At 38.9% G+C, this 16,651-nt stretch overlaps 1 protein-coding gene and 1 long non-coding RNA gene across 4 annotated transcripts in view; one reads left to right on the top strand and one right to left on the bottom strand.

The window, feature by feature from the left end:
• Nucleotides 1-842: 842 nt before the first annotated feature.
• The window catches only part of fryb (furry homolog b (Drosophila)), a 38,737-nt gene continuing 22,928 nt past the window's right edge, over nucleotides 843-16,651 (top strand). For all 3 annotated transcript variants that reach the window (XM_088321730.1, XM_088321729.1, XM_088321731.1), the window contains exons 1-17: nucleotides 843-1,727; nucleotides 7,599-7,792; nucleotides 9,009-9,062; nucleotides 9,162-9,301; nucleotides 9,938-10,028; nucleotides 10,230-10,309; nucleotides 10,482-10,562; nucleotides 12,435-12,603; nucleotides 12,674-12,766; nucleotides 13,289-13,387; nucleotides 14,401-14,502; nucleotides 14,592-14,695; nucleotides 14,781-14,889; nucleotides 14,984-15,070; nucleotides 15,354-15,658; nucleotides 16,060-16,167; nucleotides 16,401-16,641. In XM_088321730.1, the coding sequence (XP_088177856.1) occupies nucleotides 1,463-1,727; nucleotides 7,599-7,792; nucleotides 9,009-9,062; nucleotides 9,162-9,301; nucleotides 9,938-10,028; nucleotides 10,230-10,309; nucleotides 10,482-10,562; nucleotides 12,435-12,603; nucleotides 12,674-12,766; nucleotides 13,289-13,387; nucleotides 14,401-14,502; nucleotides 14,592-14,695; nucleotides 14,781-14,889; nucleotides 14,984-15,070; nucleotides 15,354-15,658; nucleotides 16,060-16,167; nucleotides 16,401-16,641 (2,322 nt within the window). In that variant the 5' untranslated portion in view covers nucleotides 843-1,462. The remainder of the gene's footprint in view (nucleotides 1,728-7,598; nucleotides 7,793-9,008; nucleotides 9,063-9,161; nucleotides 9,302-9,937; nucleotides 10,029-10,229; nucleotides 10,310-10,481; nucleotides 10,563-12,434; nucleotides 12,604-12,673; nucleotides 12,767-13,288; nucleotides 13,388-14,400; nucleotides 14,503-14,591; nucleotides 14,696-14,780; nucleotides 14,890-14,983; nucleotides 15,071-15,353; nucleotides 15,659-16,059; nucleotides 16,168-16,400; nucleotides 16,642-16,651) is intronic.
• LOC148349194 (uncharacterized) lies at nucleotides 2,948-13,460 on the bottom strand. Its single transcript, XR_015847438.1, has 4 exons — nucleotides 13,314-13,460; nucleotides 10,221-10,291; nucleotides 9,136-9,312; nucleotides 2,948-4,456 (listed from the first exon to the last, which is right to left on the bottom strand). It is a non-coding gene; the product is annotated as an uncharacterized LOC148349194 (long non-coding RNA).

The following is a 16,651-nucleotide window of genomic DNA, read 5'->3' as shown; positions in this document are numbered from 1 at the left end:
ATTTCAAATCAGTTTATTTAATTCTAATCCTGGTAACCTTAGAGAGCACTTCTCTTTCTAGGAAAAATTTTAAACATTCTCTTTAACGTAATCAACAATTACATACACATATTATTATATTTTTTTGTCATATTTTCCGTGTCATTCAGCTGAAATACGAAGCGGCTTGTTTTCACACATTAGGTCTCCTGGGTGTGACACTCAATGGGGTGATGTCATGACAATGCTGCCATCAACAGTGAAAGCACCCCCCAGGGGGTAAGTTTTCTACACAGAAACTGAACCCGATATTTTCTTTTACTTTTGATGTTTCTTTGGCTGTTTTTCACTGAATTGGAAAGCACTAAATACATTAGAAGTGTACCATAGTTCTAGGACTAAGATTCAAGTCACATATTTGTATAGCCCTTATGCCGGAAAAAAGTCTCAAAGGGCTGCACAGGCCACCATTACAACATCCCCTGATCTTAGATGTGTTTTTTTCTGATATTGTGAGATGAACAGAAGCAGTTCATTTTTCAAAACCCCTATAGGTATATTCCATACCTGGGTTGTTCGTTTCAGAAAGAACTGTTGAGTCATTTGCTGTGAGAGCAATTTGCTGTGCTGGAATGGATGTTATCTTGTCAAATTCGATCTTGTCGTCAAGTTTAACAGTTAAATTTGCGTGTCTGGCGTGGCGTTGAGGGCTTTTCCTGTTTGTGTTTGGTTGCGCCCCACCCTCTTTGTTAAGGGGTGTGTCAGCTCCCAGTAATCCAACACCATTAAGACTTGAGGTTACTGTAACTTGCTAAACAGCCTCAACCAGTGAGCTGCAGGAACTCAAACGTTTACTTACACCCACATGTCGCATGTGTCTGCTGCCTGGACCGAGACTGCGCATACATGCATTTCTTCCACATTTCAACACTACCGCGGGACGGACCAAAAGAAGGAAGCAGGTGTTGGGATTAGTTTTTTATTAATGATTGGAGGGAGTCTTAAAAATCCACAAGTTTAGAAAATTAGGACAGCAAAGGAACTAAAACAGTGCAAGAAGATCCACCATAGCCTTTTCTGTCAACCAATTATGACACTCTTTGGGAATTGGATACCTCCCTTGTTCACCACCTGAGAGTTGAGGAAGCAGAATTGTGCCTCAGAGAGTTAGAAGCTTGAGAAAGAACAACAAAGATCAGTGATGACACGACGCGACAGATGAGCTTTGACGGAGAAGATCTGGAAAAACGAAGAACCCTTTGGACAAAAACTTTGAGTTAGGAAAACGATTGGGATTATTTTGAATGACTCTGGTCAACAAGAGTAAGAAGACACTGGGACTGCAAGAAGATGGAACACAACAGTTAGAATTATTTGTACTACTTTTCCTTAACCAGTGTTTTGTGTTCCTTTTCAATACATTATTTATTCTTACGTCAAAGAGATTTTAACACCTGACAAGTACAAAATAGCTCTTATAACAATGATATCATTGGAGGATTTCGGAAGCATTACCAGCCTCGTAACTGAAAGTGAAATATCAGACTATGGGGATAACCTCTCACTAAGAAGCCAGAGTCAAAGCCTGGATCAGGACCTGGACGATATAAGCCAAGACCAGGATGGAATTGTCATGGAGCGCATTGCCTCATTGCCACTGCCTTTGCACATGTATGATCCCGTCAACTTCATTGGGAGATTTTCCAAGTTCCAATCCAGGTCTAGGCGGCGAACAAGGATCCTTATAGGTAAGTGATTATTAGTTACTTCCTTTCAAATATTGGATATTGGACAAGGAACCTCTATAGAATAGAGTAGTCTTTATTATCATTCATAACATCATAGTGCACACCGTTTACAACAAGATTAGACGTGGCAATCTAGGAAAAAACATTAAAAAAAAGAACAATAGGAGAGATAAGCAAAATATTCACACAGTAGCATTTGTAGACCAGCCTAAGTTGTCAGTGCATCAGGAAAATAGTGCAAAGACATTTGCAGCAACTTTGCCTTCCACACTGGACATAAAGCAACCGATGATTTTCTGAGCTGTGTTAAAGATTATTGATGATTTTTGATAGACCCAGTTTGAATAGGACACACTCATGCAAATGTTTACCTGAGCTGAAGGTTATCGAATGTAAATTGCCTGCTACTTCTATGAAGTCTTTCCCATGCGACTTCTTCATTAAGGGAAACATTTCAAATCCTGGCTGATAACGTGCTTGAACATCATTGGGTAAGAACTTTGTCTAAATACCTCTACCATGATCTCACCTCGTCAGTTTGCCAAAATTGAGTCATATAATTATTTATTTGTTTCACTGTTTCCTCGTTTAAATACCACAACCACGTTTATCAGTAGATCGGAGCCCTAAAAAAATGAAGAATTGATTTCTGTAATTGCTTTTAACTTTGACATGACATCAAAAGGCCTCTCTCCTCCTTGTTCCTCTTCACGTTTAAGTGCGTTGGTAGCAGGGCCTTGACAGAATGTCCGAGAGGTCTGATCTGGTTCTACAAAATAACTCACAATAGATCAAATCAAAGTTCATTAACGTCAGTTGTGTTCTACCTCGCTGGCACACAAAGCTCACATAAGACTACCAAGTATGTGCGGCACAGGCATTATTGGTCGTTTTAGGAGTTCCAACCATCACATAGCACGCTAGTACTATCTGAGGTTATCAGATAACACTGTGGTGTCTTCTTGGCACAGCTGGCTCAGACTGACATGAAGAATGTGTCTGTGTGGTTTGTCACCGTCAACTGAGTAACAATTTGATCATATCCGATCAGCATTGTTTCCTTTCCTTACCTTAACATCAATTTTTGAAAAAAATAAAATAATCTTGCATGACCTGTGCACCCTTTGTTTGGCTGCCACATCAATGATATTGTCACAATGTCCACCAGAGTTGTTTTCCTTGACATTTTATTTTTTTTCTCTTTGTTCATCCAGAATCAAGGTTACAATCAGTTCAAAATCCACAACTTCACAATACAGTTAAAAAGAAAACTGAAAGAAAAAAAGGGCTGACGGAAAAAAACTGTTTAACTTGAGCGCGTCACCCTAACAGTACATTCAAGAAAGATAATGACAATGGCAGAGAATAAAAACTTAAACAACATTATGTACCAAAAAATCAAAACAAAAAACTGATTAGAATCACCGCGACTTGGTCACAAGGTAAACATTTAACAACAATGAACATATAGTTTAATATCAAATAAAACAAATTTATAAATTGCAATTTCTTATCACACTATCAATTAAACACAATCAAAAAGTACATTTATTTGGATGAATAGCATATGATACACTTTTTTTCTCTTTCATCTCTCACCATATTCCTTCTTTCACAAGCTGAAGAATTATTTTTTAAAAAACACTCGACGATCGGGTCTGTCTAAGCGTTGTTGTCCATTTTGCCCTCAAAGGCCTTTATCCTGATGATGATGTCAGCCTTCTGCTTTGTCAAGCCGTCCACGATTGTGGTTGTCTGTTCAGTAAGGCGGTTAGTCAAGTTAGCATCTCGGCCTTAAATTAGGACCTCCACAGCGCCACTTAGCGCTCTCATTAGCTCATCTGCTATCTTTCTCGGATACAAGAATCAGACTCTTGTAAAATGAGGTGCGGAACCTGGCACAATTCATGACTGCCCAAAGGTGCAGCTGCACCACCTTCTGCTGTCTCATGGAAATGTACAAACTCGACTTCTACATCTCGGGCAAAACACCTTGACAAAATATTTCCTGACTGGACACAGATAGTCTCAGCAGGAACTATAATAAAAAATAATGATTTTGTAATGTGAAGCTGACACATTACAATCTTTGGGTGAAAGAAGAGGAAAGACATAATCAATGAAGCCAACTTAAAAATAAGTCTACGGTAAATGGAATAAAAGTGAGCCAGGTTAAATTACAAGCTCCATTCTCTAGCCCTACATCCCCTTTCCCTCCATCCTTCCCTCCCTCCTCCCACACTCCAACTGGCCTCTAAGAGGATTGGTCGCTCTCATCTCCTGACGACATCTGTGTATCGCTGTCCTGAGAGACCATAACACAGAAGGCCTGGGTGTTGTTTTGCCGGCAAGATAGCAACACAGAGCGCGCACGTCCTTCATTCCGACACTTTCCATCCGCAACGCCTCAGCCCCATCCTCTACCTTCTGTCGCCGTGGCGACGTAGCCCCTGCAACCATGGCGACCAGCCAGCAGGATTCTGGCTTCTTCGACATTAGCCTGAAGTCTCTGCTCAAGTCCTTCGCCGGCAGTGAGTAACACCCAAAAATGACAGCTCGAAACGTGTGCTGCATCCCGCATATTTTCAGTTGGCAGTCTTGACAGGCTCGTGTCACAGCGTTTAGCAGCTTTACGTAATGCGCTGACAGTGGATGAGAGGTAAGCCGAGGATACAGTGGATACACCTCAGCACTTTACTATAGTAATCCCCGGCACTTCATTTGCATCACTGTGGGACAAGGATAATATAGTTGGAAAACGTTTACAGTTTGTGACAACTAAATTGTTTTTTATTGGATTTCTATCAAAATATTTAAAAAACAAATGCTTTGTGGGAATTCCTCATGTTCTGCTAGTTAATTTCATCCATAACTTTTTGCTACGTGTTAAATCTTGTTTGCCGTAGAATCACTTATGTTGTGATGTTCATTTTATTGTTTGTCTTTTGACCAAGTTAACTAGTTGCATTCATGACCATAACACAATGAGAAAGTCTAACCTCATCTCATCACATTGATTAGAGACCAACTGTCAAGATGAATAAATGAAACCCACGAGCCAAAAGTTAACCTAAAACAAAGAATCTCAGTCTTGGATGTATAGAAAATGTTTTTGTTGGGAAGGGAACGCTTCAAATAAATTCTGTGCACAAAACAGTTTTAGAAGACACTTCATCTTCCTTGTGTCCTAGCTAAGGGGTCTTCCTAAATGTTTTTCAGTTCCAAGGTCAAACGAACATAAAGCCAGAAATATCAAATGGCTTATCATTCCTAATTGCTGCATATACAGCTGACAGTTTCACTCTGGCTGTGCCGAAATAATAATAGCTTGTCAATGTGCACACTAACCGACCAAAAATGGTGACTCATGTTTCGTCCCCTTATCGGTTCAGATGTTTCCGTGTCTTGTCTGACGTCTGTATGGCTCAAATGAAGAGTTGGTTTCTTCTAAAAAGAAAACTATCATTTTTTCACATGAGATGTAAACCCTGTGACCCACCCACATTAACATACCTGATTTTTGTCTTTCACAGTAAGATTAGCCATAGTACTTCACTAATCTTGCAAGTTGTAATTCTCAAAGACTACGTATAATGAAAGATAAAACAATGGATTAGTGTAACTTTCTTTTTACGTTTTCCAATAACATTTAAGTTAGCCTTTCCTTTGCCGGAATTTGCAAAGCAAGCCCGTTGTTTGTTTCTGTTTGTTGATTTTAAATGGCCTCAAGTAAAAAGTTAAAAACAACTCAAGAAGTTGCAAGAGAACAAGTTGTCTTATGTACATTCAAAGATTTGCACTTTAAACACTGACAGGTTCAAAGCACTGGTTCTCAAACTGGAATGCAGGGGTCCACACACTGTTTTATCTCTAAAGTGTGTTTAATAAGAAAACAAGACACTTTTAAATATGCGCAAGTTAATTTAAAATATGACTTTTCTTGCTCCCTCATTAAACCAGAACTTTAATATTAATACATACATTTTTCGCAGCTATTTTTATCTCCTGTATTTGATCATTGATGCAGTTTCCTCTATGGTCCACATGACTTAGTTTTACACGGCTATATTTGCATGTGTGCACTAGTGTATGAGTAGTGTGGGGTAGGGGTGGGAGTGGTGCTCTAAAAATAGCGCAAACCCCCCCTCCTTCCTAGTGCGTCTCATTGGGCAGTGTTGAAATTCTTCTGGTCAATCTCCACCAGGGGACGAGCAATGTTACGCGACTTGGGGACAGTTTGAAAACTTCCAGCAACGCTTTTTTAGTTGACTATTCAGCTGTCATTTGCGGAATCTACAGTCAAGGTAGCATGTTGGAGATGCGGCCGAAACTCTGTGAAGTTTCACATGTCTTTTTTGGTACTACGCCATAACTGATCCAGCCTGTCATACCCAGAGTGGACATCGTTCGACCGTTCATTGCGGTTGACAGAAGTACTTTGACTCAAGCTGAGCTCATCTTTGGGAATTAAATGTACTGTCATGAGACTCTCTGGATTTTTTTTACCCTTCCTGTGAGATGATGGAGATTCTAAACTTGAGCTTTGGTTAGCCATGCTGGACCAGCTGGATAAAAACTCATTCGTGATTGATTTATTTTGAGTCATGACCATTATGACATCGATATTCTGCAGGCTCTAAGCTCCAACCCTTCCCTTTTTTCCTCTATCCCGTTATCCTTTTCTGGGTTTTACCACTTGCAGTCCAGCACCATGGAAATGCCAGCTAGGTGGAGCAGGGCTAGTGTCATTAGCTTCATCAAGGGTCTTGGTAAGCCCATAGGGTTTGTAGGGGTGAAAGAGGTGGATCATGTGAGCGTGTGTTGTCCTGTTTGTATGAGTGATCATGTTTCATGAAAACAGGGGCCCGCCTGGGGGGGCTGACCTAGTCGGCAATTAGTGTTATCTCACCTCAACATTACCACTGGCAGCAAGTGTCACTTAATTAGTAAAAGAGAGAAAGAAAAATGTTTGGTGTCATCACCAACCTTAATATATTCTAGACCAGGGGTCTCCAACGTGGTGCCCGTGGGTACCAGGTATTCCCCTAAAGCCGGCTGAATAGCCGGCAGACCGGTTCTGAAAATATCTCACCAATGCTGGGTCATTGTGATATTTTTTTAGTGGTTGACAGAGTCTGTTTAACCCTACTTCCAATAATTAACCGGATAATAACATAGTAACAACATAGTAATAACAAGAAAAGTTATTATAGAAATGCATACCAAACTGGTTGCCCTATGCATGAGTTAGTGACAAAAAGTCGCTCTTAGCTTCAAAAAGGTTGGAGACCTTACATCGCAAAAACATATATCTGGCCAAGAGTTAAATTCTTGTATCAAGACAAAATTATTTCTTGAACTTGGTCAGAAAATTGAATGACATACTTGAGAAAAACAACTTTAAAGATTTTTGATCTTGTTTTTACATTATTTAGATTTTATGTCTTGGTTTGCAAGTTCCCCGTGACCCTACTGAGGGTAAGCAGATAATGGATTGATGGATGGGTTTGCAAGTTTTAAATATAAGTTCATTTTCATATAAGTGACTTAAAAAAAAAATCAAGTTTCCGTTTGGCTGCCATTCTAAATCGGTGCATTATTTAATTTTTATATACAAGCTATTAATATTTTTGGGATCCACTCAAAGCAAGTGCTTATTCCACTGGCAAACATCTGTGTTCAATTTCTTAAGGTGCACCTTGAGCTAACTGTCAAATTTTTTTCAGGTTGGGTTTGTTCAATTTTTGTGGTTTGCAAAAGGCCCAAAGAGTCAAGTGTCATATTACAGATACATCTAGTGAAGTTGCTTGTCCTGAATCCCACGAGAACATTTTTCTAAAAATTTTATTCCTGACATCCAATTGTCCTCAGCCTCTCCAGTGGGACTGAAGCCTCCCGTCCCACCCGTCACAACGAACCAGGGGGAGAGAAAAGGTCCGGTCATCATGGCACCCATCAATGTGGACCCTGAGAGCAAGCCGGGCGAGTTTGTCCTCAAGAGCCTATTTGCCAACTTCACGCTGCTGTCCGAGAGAAAGATTCGCATCATCATGGCCGAGCCACTGGTGAGGCTTTTTGCATATATAGAAAATTAGAGTGGCTTTTTACAGCAGGAAGTGGCGATCAATGTACTTTTAAGTTAGCACAGACTGAGTGGCATCCCTATCCGCTTGTCAGGTGCTTGTCTCTGTTAGAGGCCATCGAAGCCAAGTAATTCCCATAAACACTTGGCACAGATTTTTATTTGCACTTTTTAAAATTACTTTTATAAAGAAAATCATGTATTTTTGACACTATTAGGCACACCAGATTCTAAGGCGCACCCCCCAAAAATAGTCTTTTGTAGTATATTTTTAACATACAAGGTACACCGGACTATAATCCGCATGAAATTGAGACTACAGTCAGAGCATCTGTGTGTATGGTACAAATTAATGCAATGCATTAATATGTGCCACTGACTAATTGCAAAACATGGTATGCAATTGGAATCTTCTACCCCAAGCAGTGGCACTGAGGGCACCAACACATTACCAGTCGACCACCATATAGTACAGATGTCATTCGAAATGACATTAGACCTTATCCCTTTATTCACCTTTTTTACAGTGTTAAAACACCAATTTGTATAGTGCAAATTCATACGTTAAACAGTCTCTCCACTTCTTCACCAGTGCGTCAATAAACTCTCGATTAGACATGTATGCATACGTAAAAGAGCTTGCATAGTATTTTGTTGAAAGACTTTCTGTTTTCTCCATTCTCTAACATTTGTTGGTGAAGAAGCGGATAGACTGTATAACAAATCAGAATGCACTGTGCAAATCAGTGTTCCCTGCACTGTAAAAATAGTGTGATTATGAGATAAAGTCCAACGCATGGTCATTGTTCACGACATGGGTTCAATTACCGTATAATACAATGTTTTGCAATTTGGGTCAGTGATGTTTGTCGATTTGATCAATTATTGCACAATCTTTGCTCAAGTATTACTGTAAATCTTGTACGGTAATGCGTACCTTTACTGTATGTATGTCCAATCTTATTTGCAGTATTCTGCAGCATATAAGGCTCATTAGGTTTTTAGGTGCACTTACAAATTTCTGGGCAAATTGGGGTTTTTACGAGCACCTCATAGTTCGGAAAATAAAAAATGTTTTATTTCGTATATAGCTGTGATGTTTCCTTCATTTTAAGTAAAACTCCGTGTAGTGAAATACAAGGAAAAAGTGGAAAGATTTTTGGGTGCATCTCGTTGATTTTAGTGCGATGTTTTTGTAGGAGAAGCCGCTCAACAAGTCACTTCAGAGAGGAGAGGATCCACAGTTTGACCAGGTTTTGTCACATGCAACAATGACATCACCTCTTATAACAAATAATAGAACCAGTCAGTCGGGAGAATTCTCACCTCCCCCTCTGTTTTTTTTCTTGCAGCTAATCAGCAGCATGAGCTCCCTGGCTGAATACTGCCTGCCCTCCATCCTCAGGACGCTCTTCGATTGGTACAAGCGGCAGAACGGCTTGGAGGACGAGTCTCATGAGTATCGACCGCGCGCCAACACCAAGTCGAAAAAGTGAGGAGAAGCTACATATAAAGGGAATACAAATATGACAATTTTTTAGCTTATATGTAAAAGAAATTCTGAATTACATTTAATGACATGAAATACTCCAAAAGTAATACATTTTGATTAAAATGTTTTATTTCTTTATTATGTGGGTTTATCAAGAAAATAAATTAGTTACAGAAAAATGGAATCTTATATTTGTTCCTTTATAATGAATGTATTTTGTCAACTGTTCCTTATGTTTTACTTTTATTCTTTATTTGTATTTTTTTTAAAACTCTACCAGTTCACATTTTTTAAAATAAATCAGTAGTCTAAAGGAAAATGCAGATTTTAACTGGCTTCTTTTAAAAAAATGCGTTTAAAAGGTGTGCATCTAAATAATTTGTAGTTCTTGCTTTTAATTTTCAATTCACAAATGATTTGTATCCGTTCACAGTATCTATTATAGCTTTTATTAATGAAGTTTGATGATAAATCTTCTTAAAGGGTACACCGCATGATCATCTTGTATCATTGCAATGTAACTTACAAATCTATTAATCATTTTTAATGAACACATTTTGGGAATAAATGATCTTAAAAAAATTCAACTTTTTGACCATGTTAACTCATGAGTTTCTTTTTCGTTGCATATCCTAGTGATGAACAGCAGAAAGACTACTTGCTAGAGCGAAGAGATTTGGCTATTGACTTCATCTTCTCGCTAGTGCTTATCGAAGTTTTGAAGCAGGTTAGTGAATGCAGTTGCTCCACCTCAAAAATGAGTTTTCTCACCCTGACTGTCCTTTATTTTATTTTTCTCTTTAAAGTCCTGATTACATATTTCCCCCAAAATGCCATGTCTAACCTTGTTGCAGACAATATTTCACAACATTGATATTAATGACAATAAAGACAATTCAATTAAATATTTTTAATGTACCTCTTACAGATTCCACTGCATCCCCTTCTTGATGGACTCATTCAGGAAGTTATTAACTTGGCCTTCAAGCACTTCAAATATAAGGAAGGGTAAGGAAGCAGCCGATTAGCATTGTTTTTTTTTTTTATGGTAATAAATATGATGAATCCCACAATGAAACGCTGGTTTGAAAACCAGATTCAGCCCCAAATCATTTTCTTTAAGCTAAACCTGTTGTAACTTCATGTTCCAGTACTCAAGCTCATCCAAAATGTGTTTCAGGTATCTCGGACCCAACACCGGCAACATGCACATTGTGGCGGACCTCTACGCAGAAGTGGTGGGAGTAGTAGCCCAGTCGAGGTACTTAAGTGTTTGATTTGATGTTTTTGGTTTTGTATTATTCACGAGGAATATGCGTTTGTGCCGCTCTGCCGTGTTTGTGTATTTCTCTTACAACCGCTGCACTACTAACCCCGTATTCGAGCTCACCCTGCGCGCCCACACATCCACATTCCCGTTTCCACACCCCCACATGCACACCCAGCCCACCTCCACCCATCCTCCACATGCCTTTCTAAAAATAGACCAGCGCCGCCATGTTGATACACATCTCCCCCGTGTTGTCCGTCACAAACATCACAAACTCAACAAAGTAAAGAGAAACAATTCCGTACATGTGCCTGTGCCACCAAAGTACAGTATGTGAGGAATGTACGATATGTACTGTTTAAATACATATGCAGGGTAGGTCAAAAATATTGATAAAGACCTTTTTAATTAAGCGCCCCAGTGTGTAATATTTGACTACTAGATAGCTTTGTTGTCTAATGCAAACAAAAACCAGTGCCGCAGCAAGATGCCAGACAAATATGGAGCCGACCTTAAAGTATAACCGTAAAATAAATGCAAATATTTTTTATAAAAATTAACATTGGTCTGTCAATTCATTTTTCTAATATTCAAAGAATTTTTCTTCTCAATTCAATATTTTTGATAGTACTAGGAGGCAATAAATATTACATACTCTCCCTATAAGCTATATTTTCTTTAGGCGCAGTGGCAAATCAGTTGAAAACTTTTGTATCCAAATCAGGAAGAGTATTTTCTGGACTAAAAGACGCTCACTAAAAACCCAAAATTGTGTAGAAATTTCAAAGTGCGCCTTGTAATCTGGTGTGCCTTATATGCTGACAAAATTGGAAATGCGTTATCATATTCGTGCAATTACTGATCAGTCAAATTTTATCGCCGACCACAATTGCATAACCATTGTGGCAACAGGGATTGAACCCGGATAGCAATGGTAAGAGCACTGAATTCTAACCATCAGGCTTCTAGGGAGTTTTTCACAATTGCATAATATTGAATGCATTCAGAATAAAATCCAGATTGTGGTGGGGGGGAGAAAGTAGGATTCTATCCAAAAGACCATTAAAGATACTTATGACAAATGAAGAGGTACTAGCTCTTGCAAATTATCAAAGTATTTTGAGTCACGGTACCAGAAAAACGCAAAAACAGAAAGTTACATAAAAATCGGTGTAACATTTTGTTTCTCTTTCTCTCAGCCTAAGTGATGAATGTGAAAAAAACATTGTTGAATATGTGCGGCCATGTGTTTATTTATATCCTTCAGGATGACTGAATTACTTCCCACAATACCTTTCACTTAATTCAGTTCAGAACGACTGGATTATTTCCTACAATGCCTTTTTATTTGTTCAGTTCAGAATTTCATGTACTTTGTAAATACCTTGTGTGTCGGCAATATGATAGTGTATTTAAGTTGTCCCCTACCTGTACAACGGACCAGTTTAATGTCAGACAATATTCTTGCGGCCCAGCCAAATAACAACTTTAAAATTTGGCACTGCAACAAAAAAATTGTGTGATGATGTGATAAAAATAATGCCATTTCATGTGTCGACTGTATCCCTCGTGGTCTAGTGGATAGGATCTGACGTGCTCCCGGTCGAGATACAGGTTCGATTCCTGTTGCATCCAATGTTATGCAATTGTGATCAGTGATACATTCTTACTGATCAGTCAATGCTTAAAGTCTTATTATTCCATTTATAAAAGAAATATCTCTTATGTATGAAAAAAATATTACAAAATACTATTTTGGGGGGGTTCGCCTGATAATGTGGAAAATACGGAAGTTTAAAGCACAAAAATTATGCAAAATAGTTTTAGGGAAATTTGTGTTTTTATTTTCCTTATTTTATGCAGGTTCCCGGGCGTGAGGAAGAAGTTTATCTCTGAGCTGAAGGAACTTCGGCAGAAGGAGCAGAGCCCCTACGTCTTGCAATCCACCATCAGCCTCATCATGGGCCTCAAATTCTTCCGCATCAAAATGTATCCTGTAGAAGACTTTGAGGCCTCTTTCCAGTTCATGCAGGTACAGTATTCAAAAAATGTATTGATGTGACTTTGACATGCTAGAGCTAACCTCTAACCTCTATGTTTAGGAGTGTGCGCAGTATTTCCTGGAGGTGAAGGACAAGGATGTCAAACACTCACTTGCTGGCCTTTTTGTGGAGATCCTTGTACCTGTTGCTGCCGTGAGTAACCACGAGCGCTATTTATTTGTGACAAATAATGTCTCTTTTTTGTATTTATATATATATATATATATATATATATATATATATATATATATATATATATATATATATAAGCCCAAAAATTCTATTGAACTAGGTAATGCTCTTCTACCCTAACCCTTAATAGAGCATATATATATATATATATATATATATATATATATATATATATGCCCAAAAATTCTATTGAACTAGGTAATGCTCTTCTACCCTAACCCTTAATAGAGTCCAATTAAACATTTTCTATTGTGTTTTGGTCCCGTTTTTTGTTTTGTGTTGTTTTTTTTGTTTTTTTTTTCAAATTTAAAATGTGTCATTTATCATATTAAGTTTGAATTCAATGACATTTATAACGAGGCAGAAATCTGTGTTGTGCCTTGATATAATGCATTTCTTGGGTTCGACCCGATAAAAGTTGGCGAACACTGCCGTAATCTTTAATCTTGTTTTACATTTTTCTCTCTCTTAATCGCCTTGTAGACGGTGAAGAACGAAGTGAACGTACCATGTCTGCGCAACTTTGTAGAGAGCTTGTACGACACCACACTCGACCTGTCCTCCAGGAAAAAACACTCCCTGGTGAGAAACCTCCTCCGTCTCCCCCTCTTCCTACGTCTCATTAGTAGCAATTTGTACGGCCACTTACTGCAAAATGCAGACGCTTATCTCTAGGCTGTGCGGAAATGGGAGGAGGAGTCCTGCCAAATTTGTCTGCAGTCTGATAAAAACAGAGGCATGTGTGCTTTACACTAATTACCGCCCAGTATTTGTACAGAATGTGTAAACACAAGAACCAATATTACATATAATACGATAATTTAAGGTTTCTTCAAAATACATGACATGAAACCCGATTCTAAAATACTGACTTTAGTTTCAAAATGTTTTTCAATACATTAACCAAGGAGTCAGCAATTAGGTGCCCGCAGGGGCCTTGTAGGATGCTGAGAGCAACGGAAAAACCCGCGGACTGCTTTTGAAAATAGCTCAATAAAGATGAGTCAATGTGATTTTCTAGGAAATTTTATTTCTAACTCGCATAATGTTTTAGTGGTTGACTGAGTTATTTTTAACCCCTAATAATTACAACCTGGTAATAACACAATAATAACATAGTGACAACAAAGTCACAACATGAGAAGTTGTTATTTTAGAAAAGCATTTACAGAAAAGTAGCTCACTGCTTCAAAATGGTTGGTGACCCCTGCCTCATTACTTGCATGCAGGTCAAATTTGAAACCCTAATTTGAAGCCACATTTGGACACACCCAGCTCTCATGTAACTGAGTTTATAAAACTTTTCCAAGCGATACACACATAAAAATTGGATTATTGTTGTATTTTCTACTTCTCATTTGCTCAGCTTCAGTATTTCTTTCACTTTCTATGAGCAACTTGTCCATCAACATGTAACATTTCTACATAATTGTTATTGTTGTTAGAGTCAAACCACGATCATAACAACTTGAAATTTGTTGCTGCTCAGCCTAACAAATATGGCCTATAAACGTCACCTTTTATTATTTATCAACATACTTTGGATAAATCAGTTTATTACAATCTTCTCACTTTTGTGTGTGTTTGTCTATCAGGCGCTATATCCTCTGGTGACATGTTTGCTGTGTGTGAGCCAGAAACAATTGTTCCTCAGCCGCTGGCACATTTTTCTCAACAACTGCCTGTCCAACCTCAAGGTAAAACAGTCAATGACAAAACAATAAGAACAAATATGTGTGGGTTGTTATTACTCGATCATTTGAAAATACAAATTGTTCGGATGCAGAACAAAGACCCCAAAATGGCCCGTGTGGCTCTGGAGTCGCTTTACCGTCTGCTGTGGGTATACATGATACGAATCAAGTGCGAGAGCAACACTGCGACACAAAGGTGACCATTTGTGCATACACACATAAAATATATACGGAAAATCATGATTTTAACACTTTTTCCTGTAATTTATGTACCCCCACAGTCGCCTGACGTCCATCACCTCCACTCTGTTGCCCAAGGGAAGTCGCAGCGTTGTCCCCAGAGACATGCCCCTCAATATTTTTGTCAAGATTATTCAATTTATCGCGCAGGTGTGCAGGATATAATCCATACTGACAATTCAATTATTGCTACTACAGCACTACCATGTGTGTTTTAACACCTGTGCCATCTGTTTGTGCTCAGGAGAGGCTGGACTTTGCTATGAAGGAAATTATATTTGATCTTCTGAGCGTGGGGAAGCCTGCTAAAGCCTTCAGCCTCAATCCAGAGGTATTCTTTTCTTTATTGAAGAAGCGTTCTTGTGTTTTCACTAATACGGAATGTGGTATCATGACGGATTTGTATGTGATAAACAGTGATAGGGGTAAAGAGTTTGTAGGATACCAGTTTGTGTCATTTTAAAGACCCTCTCAATTGAAGTCAAAGATTGCTTTTTTGGTAAATTATACTGGAAATATATAAAGACTGTTGTTTAATACATAGTGAAAATACTGTGCATTTTGTAGTGTCCACTTAGATATATTACAAACTTTTTACCTCCTTTTTGTCTCAGCGTATGAACATTGGCCTACGAGCCTTCCTTGTCATTGCCGACGCCCTGCAGCAGAAAGACGGCGAACCACCCATGCCCAATACAGGCGCCACGCTGCCCTCAGGCAACTCGCTTAAGAAGAAGAAGACCTACCTCAGCAAAACTCTCACTGAGGAAGAAGCGAAGCTCATAGGCATGTCCTTGTACTACTCCCAGGTGCGCAAAGCACTGGATAATATTCTCAGGCACCTGGACAAAGAGGTGGGCCGCTGCATGATGCTCACTAGCGCGCAGATGCTCAACAAAGAACCAGAGGATATGATCACGTGAGTGACACAATTACTCGTTTAGTTCATCATATTCAATTCTTATTTTCGTCTATTTTTGTACTATAAAGGGGGTAACTCTCAATAAAATGCAGCATCAATGCTTTCGTTTTTGTTTATCGTCTGTTTTTGTTTTAATTCTTTTTTATTTAGAGCTAGAAAGTGCAAGGCGCAAAAGACAGTCAGAACGTTGGATGTTTCGACTGACTTTTTTACTGTTAAATTGGTTTTAATCAGTTTGTGGTGATGAAATGAAAATTAAGTTAGCAGTTGTTGTTTAAATAGTTGAAAGCAATTGACATTTTTGTTATTTGCGTTCAAAATTTTTATGCAAAATAAAATATAATGGCTTGTGTATGTTTTTTTTCCATGTGTGTTTCACTGCTTTTCTTTTTGAACAGGGGTGAACGGAAACCTAAAATTGACTTGTTCCGTACATGCGTTGCCGCTATCCCTCGAATTCTGCCTGATGGAATGTCCAAACCCGAACTCATTGACCTTCTTTCACGGTAGGCGGATGTGTGATGATGCACAATTGTTTTGTACTGCTGACTCATTTTTTTTAGTTCCATTAAAAATTGAATGATACATCTGATGATGCTTTTTACATTCATGAAACTCAAAAAACAAGGTGCACAGTGCATATTCGTTTTAGGAAATGAAACAGATGAATCATCCATAGCCTTGACTACAGAAAGTCCTGCTCATTCTTATTTTTCTTCCTTTCTGCGTCTTTCTGCAGACTCACGGTGCACATGGACGACGAACTGCGTCTTATTTCCCAGAACTCCCTGCAGAGCCTCTTGTTGGATTTTTCCGACTGGAGGGAAGACGTACTCTTCGGATACACACACTTTCTGTTACGTGAGGTCCAAGATACCCAGCAGGGTCTTCAGGATGCGTCGGTAAAGCTCCTGCTGCAGCTGCTCACTCAATGGAGGCTGGCGCTGCAGCTGCAGGGGAAAATGCGTGGCGGTGTGGAGGTATGTCACA

This window comes from Urocampus carinirostris, chromosome 17, assembly GCF_059441175.1.
Source record: "Urocampus carinirostris isolate Australia breed hairy pipefish chromosome 17, RoL_Ucar_1.0, whole genome shotgun sequence".
Classification (NCBI taxonomy): Eukaryota; Metazoa; Chordata; class Actinopteri; order Syngnathiformes; family Syngnathidae; genus Urocampus; species Urocampus carinirostris.
The sequence above is the reverse complement of the archived record's forward strand: the minus strand, read 5'-3'. Positions and strand labels throughout refer to the sequence as shown.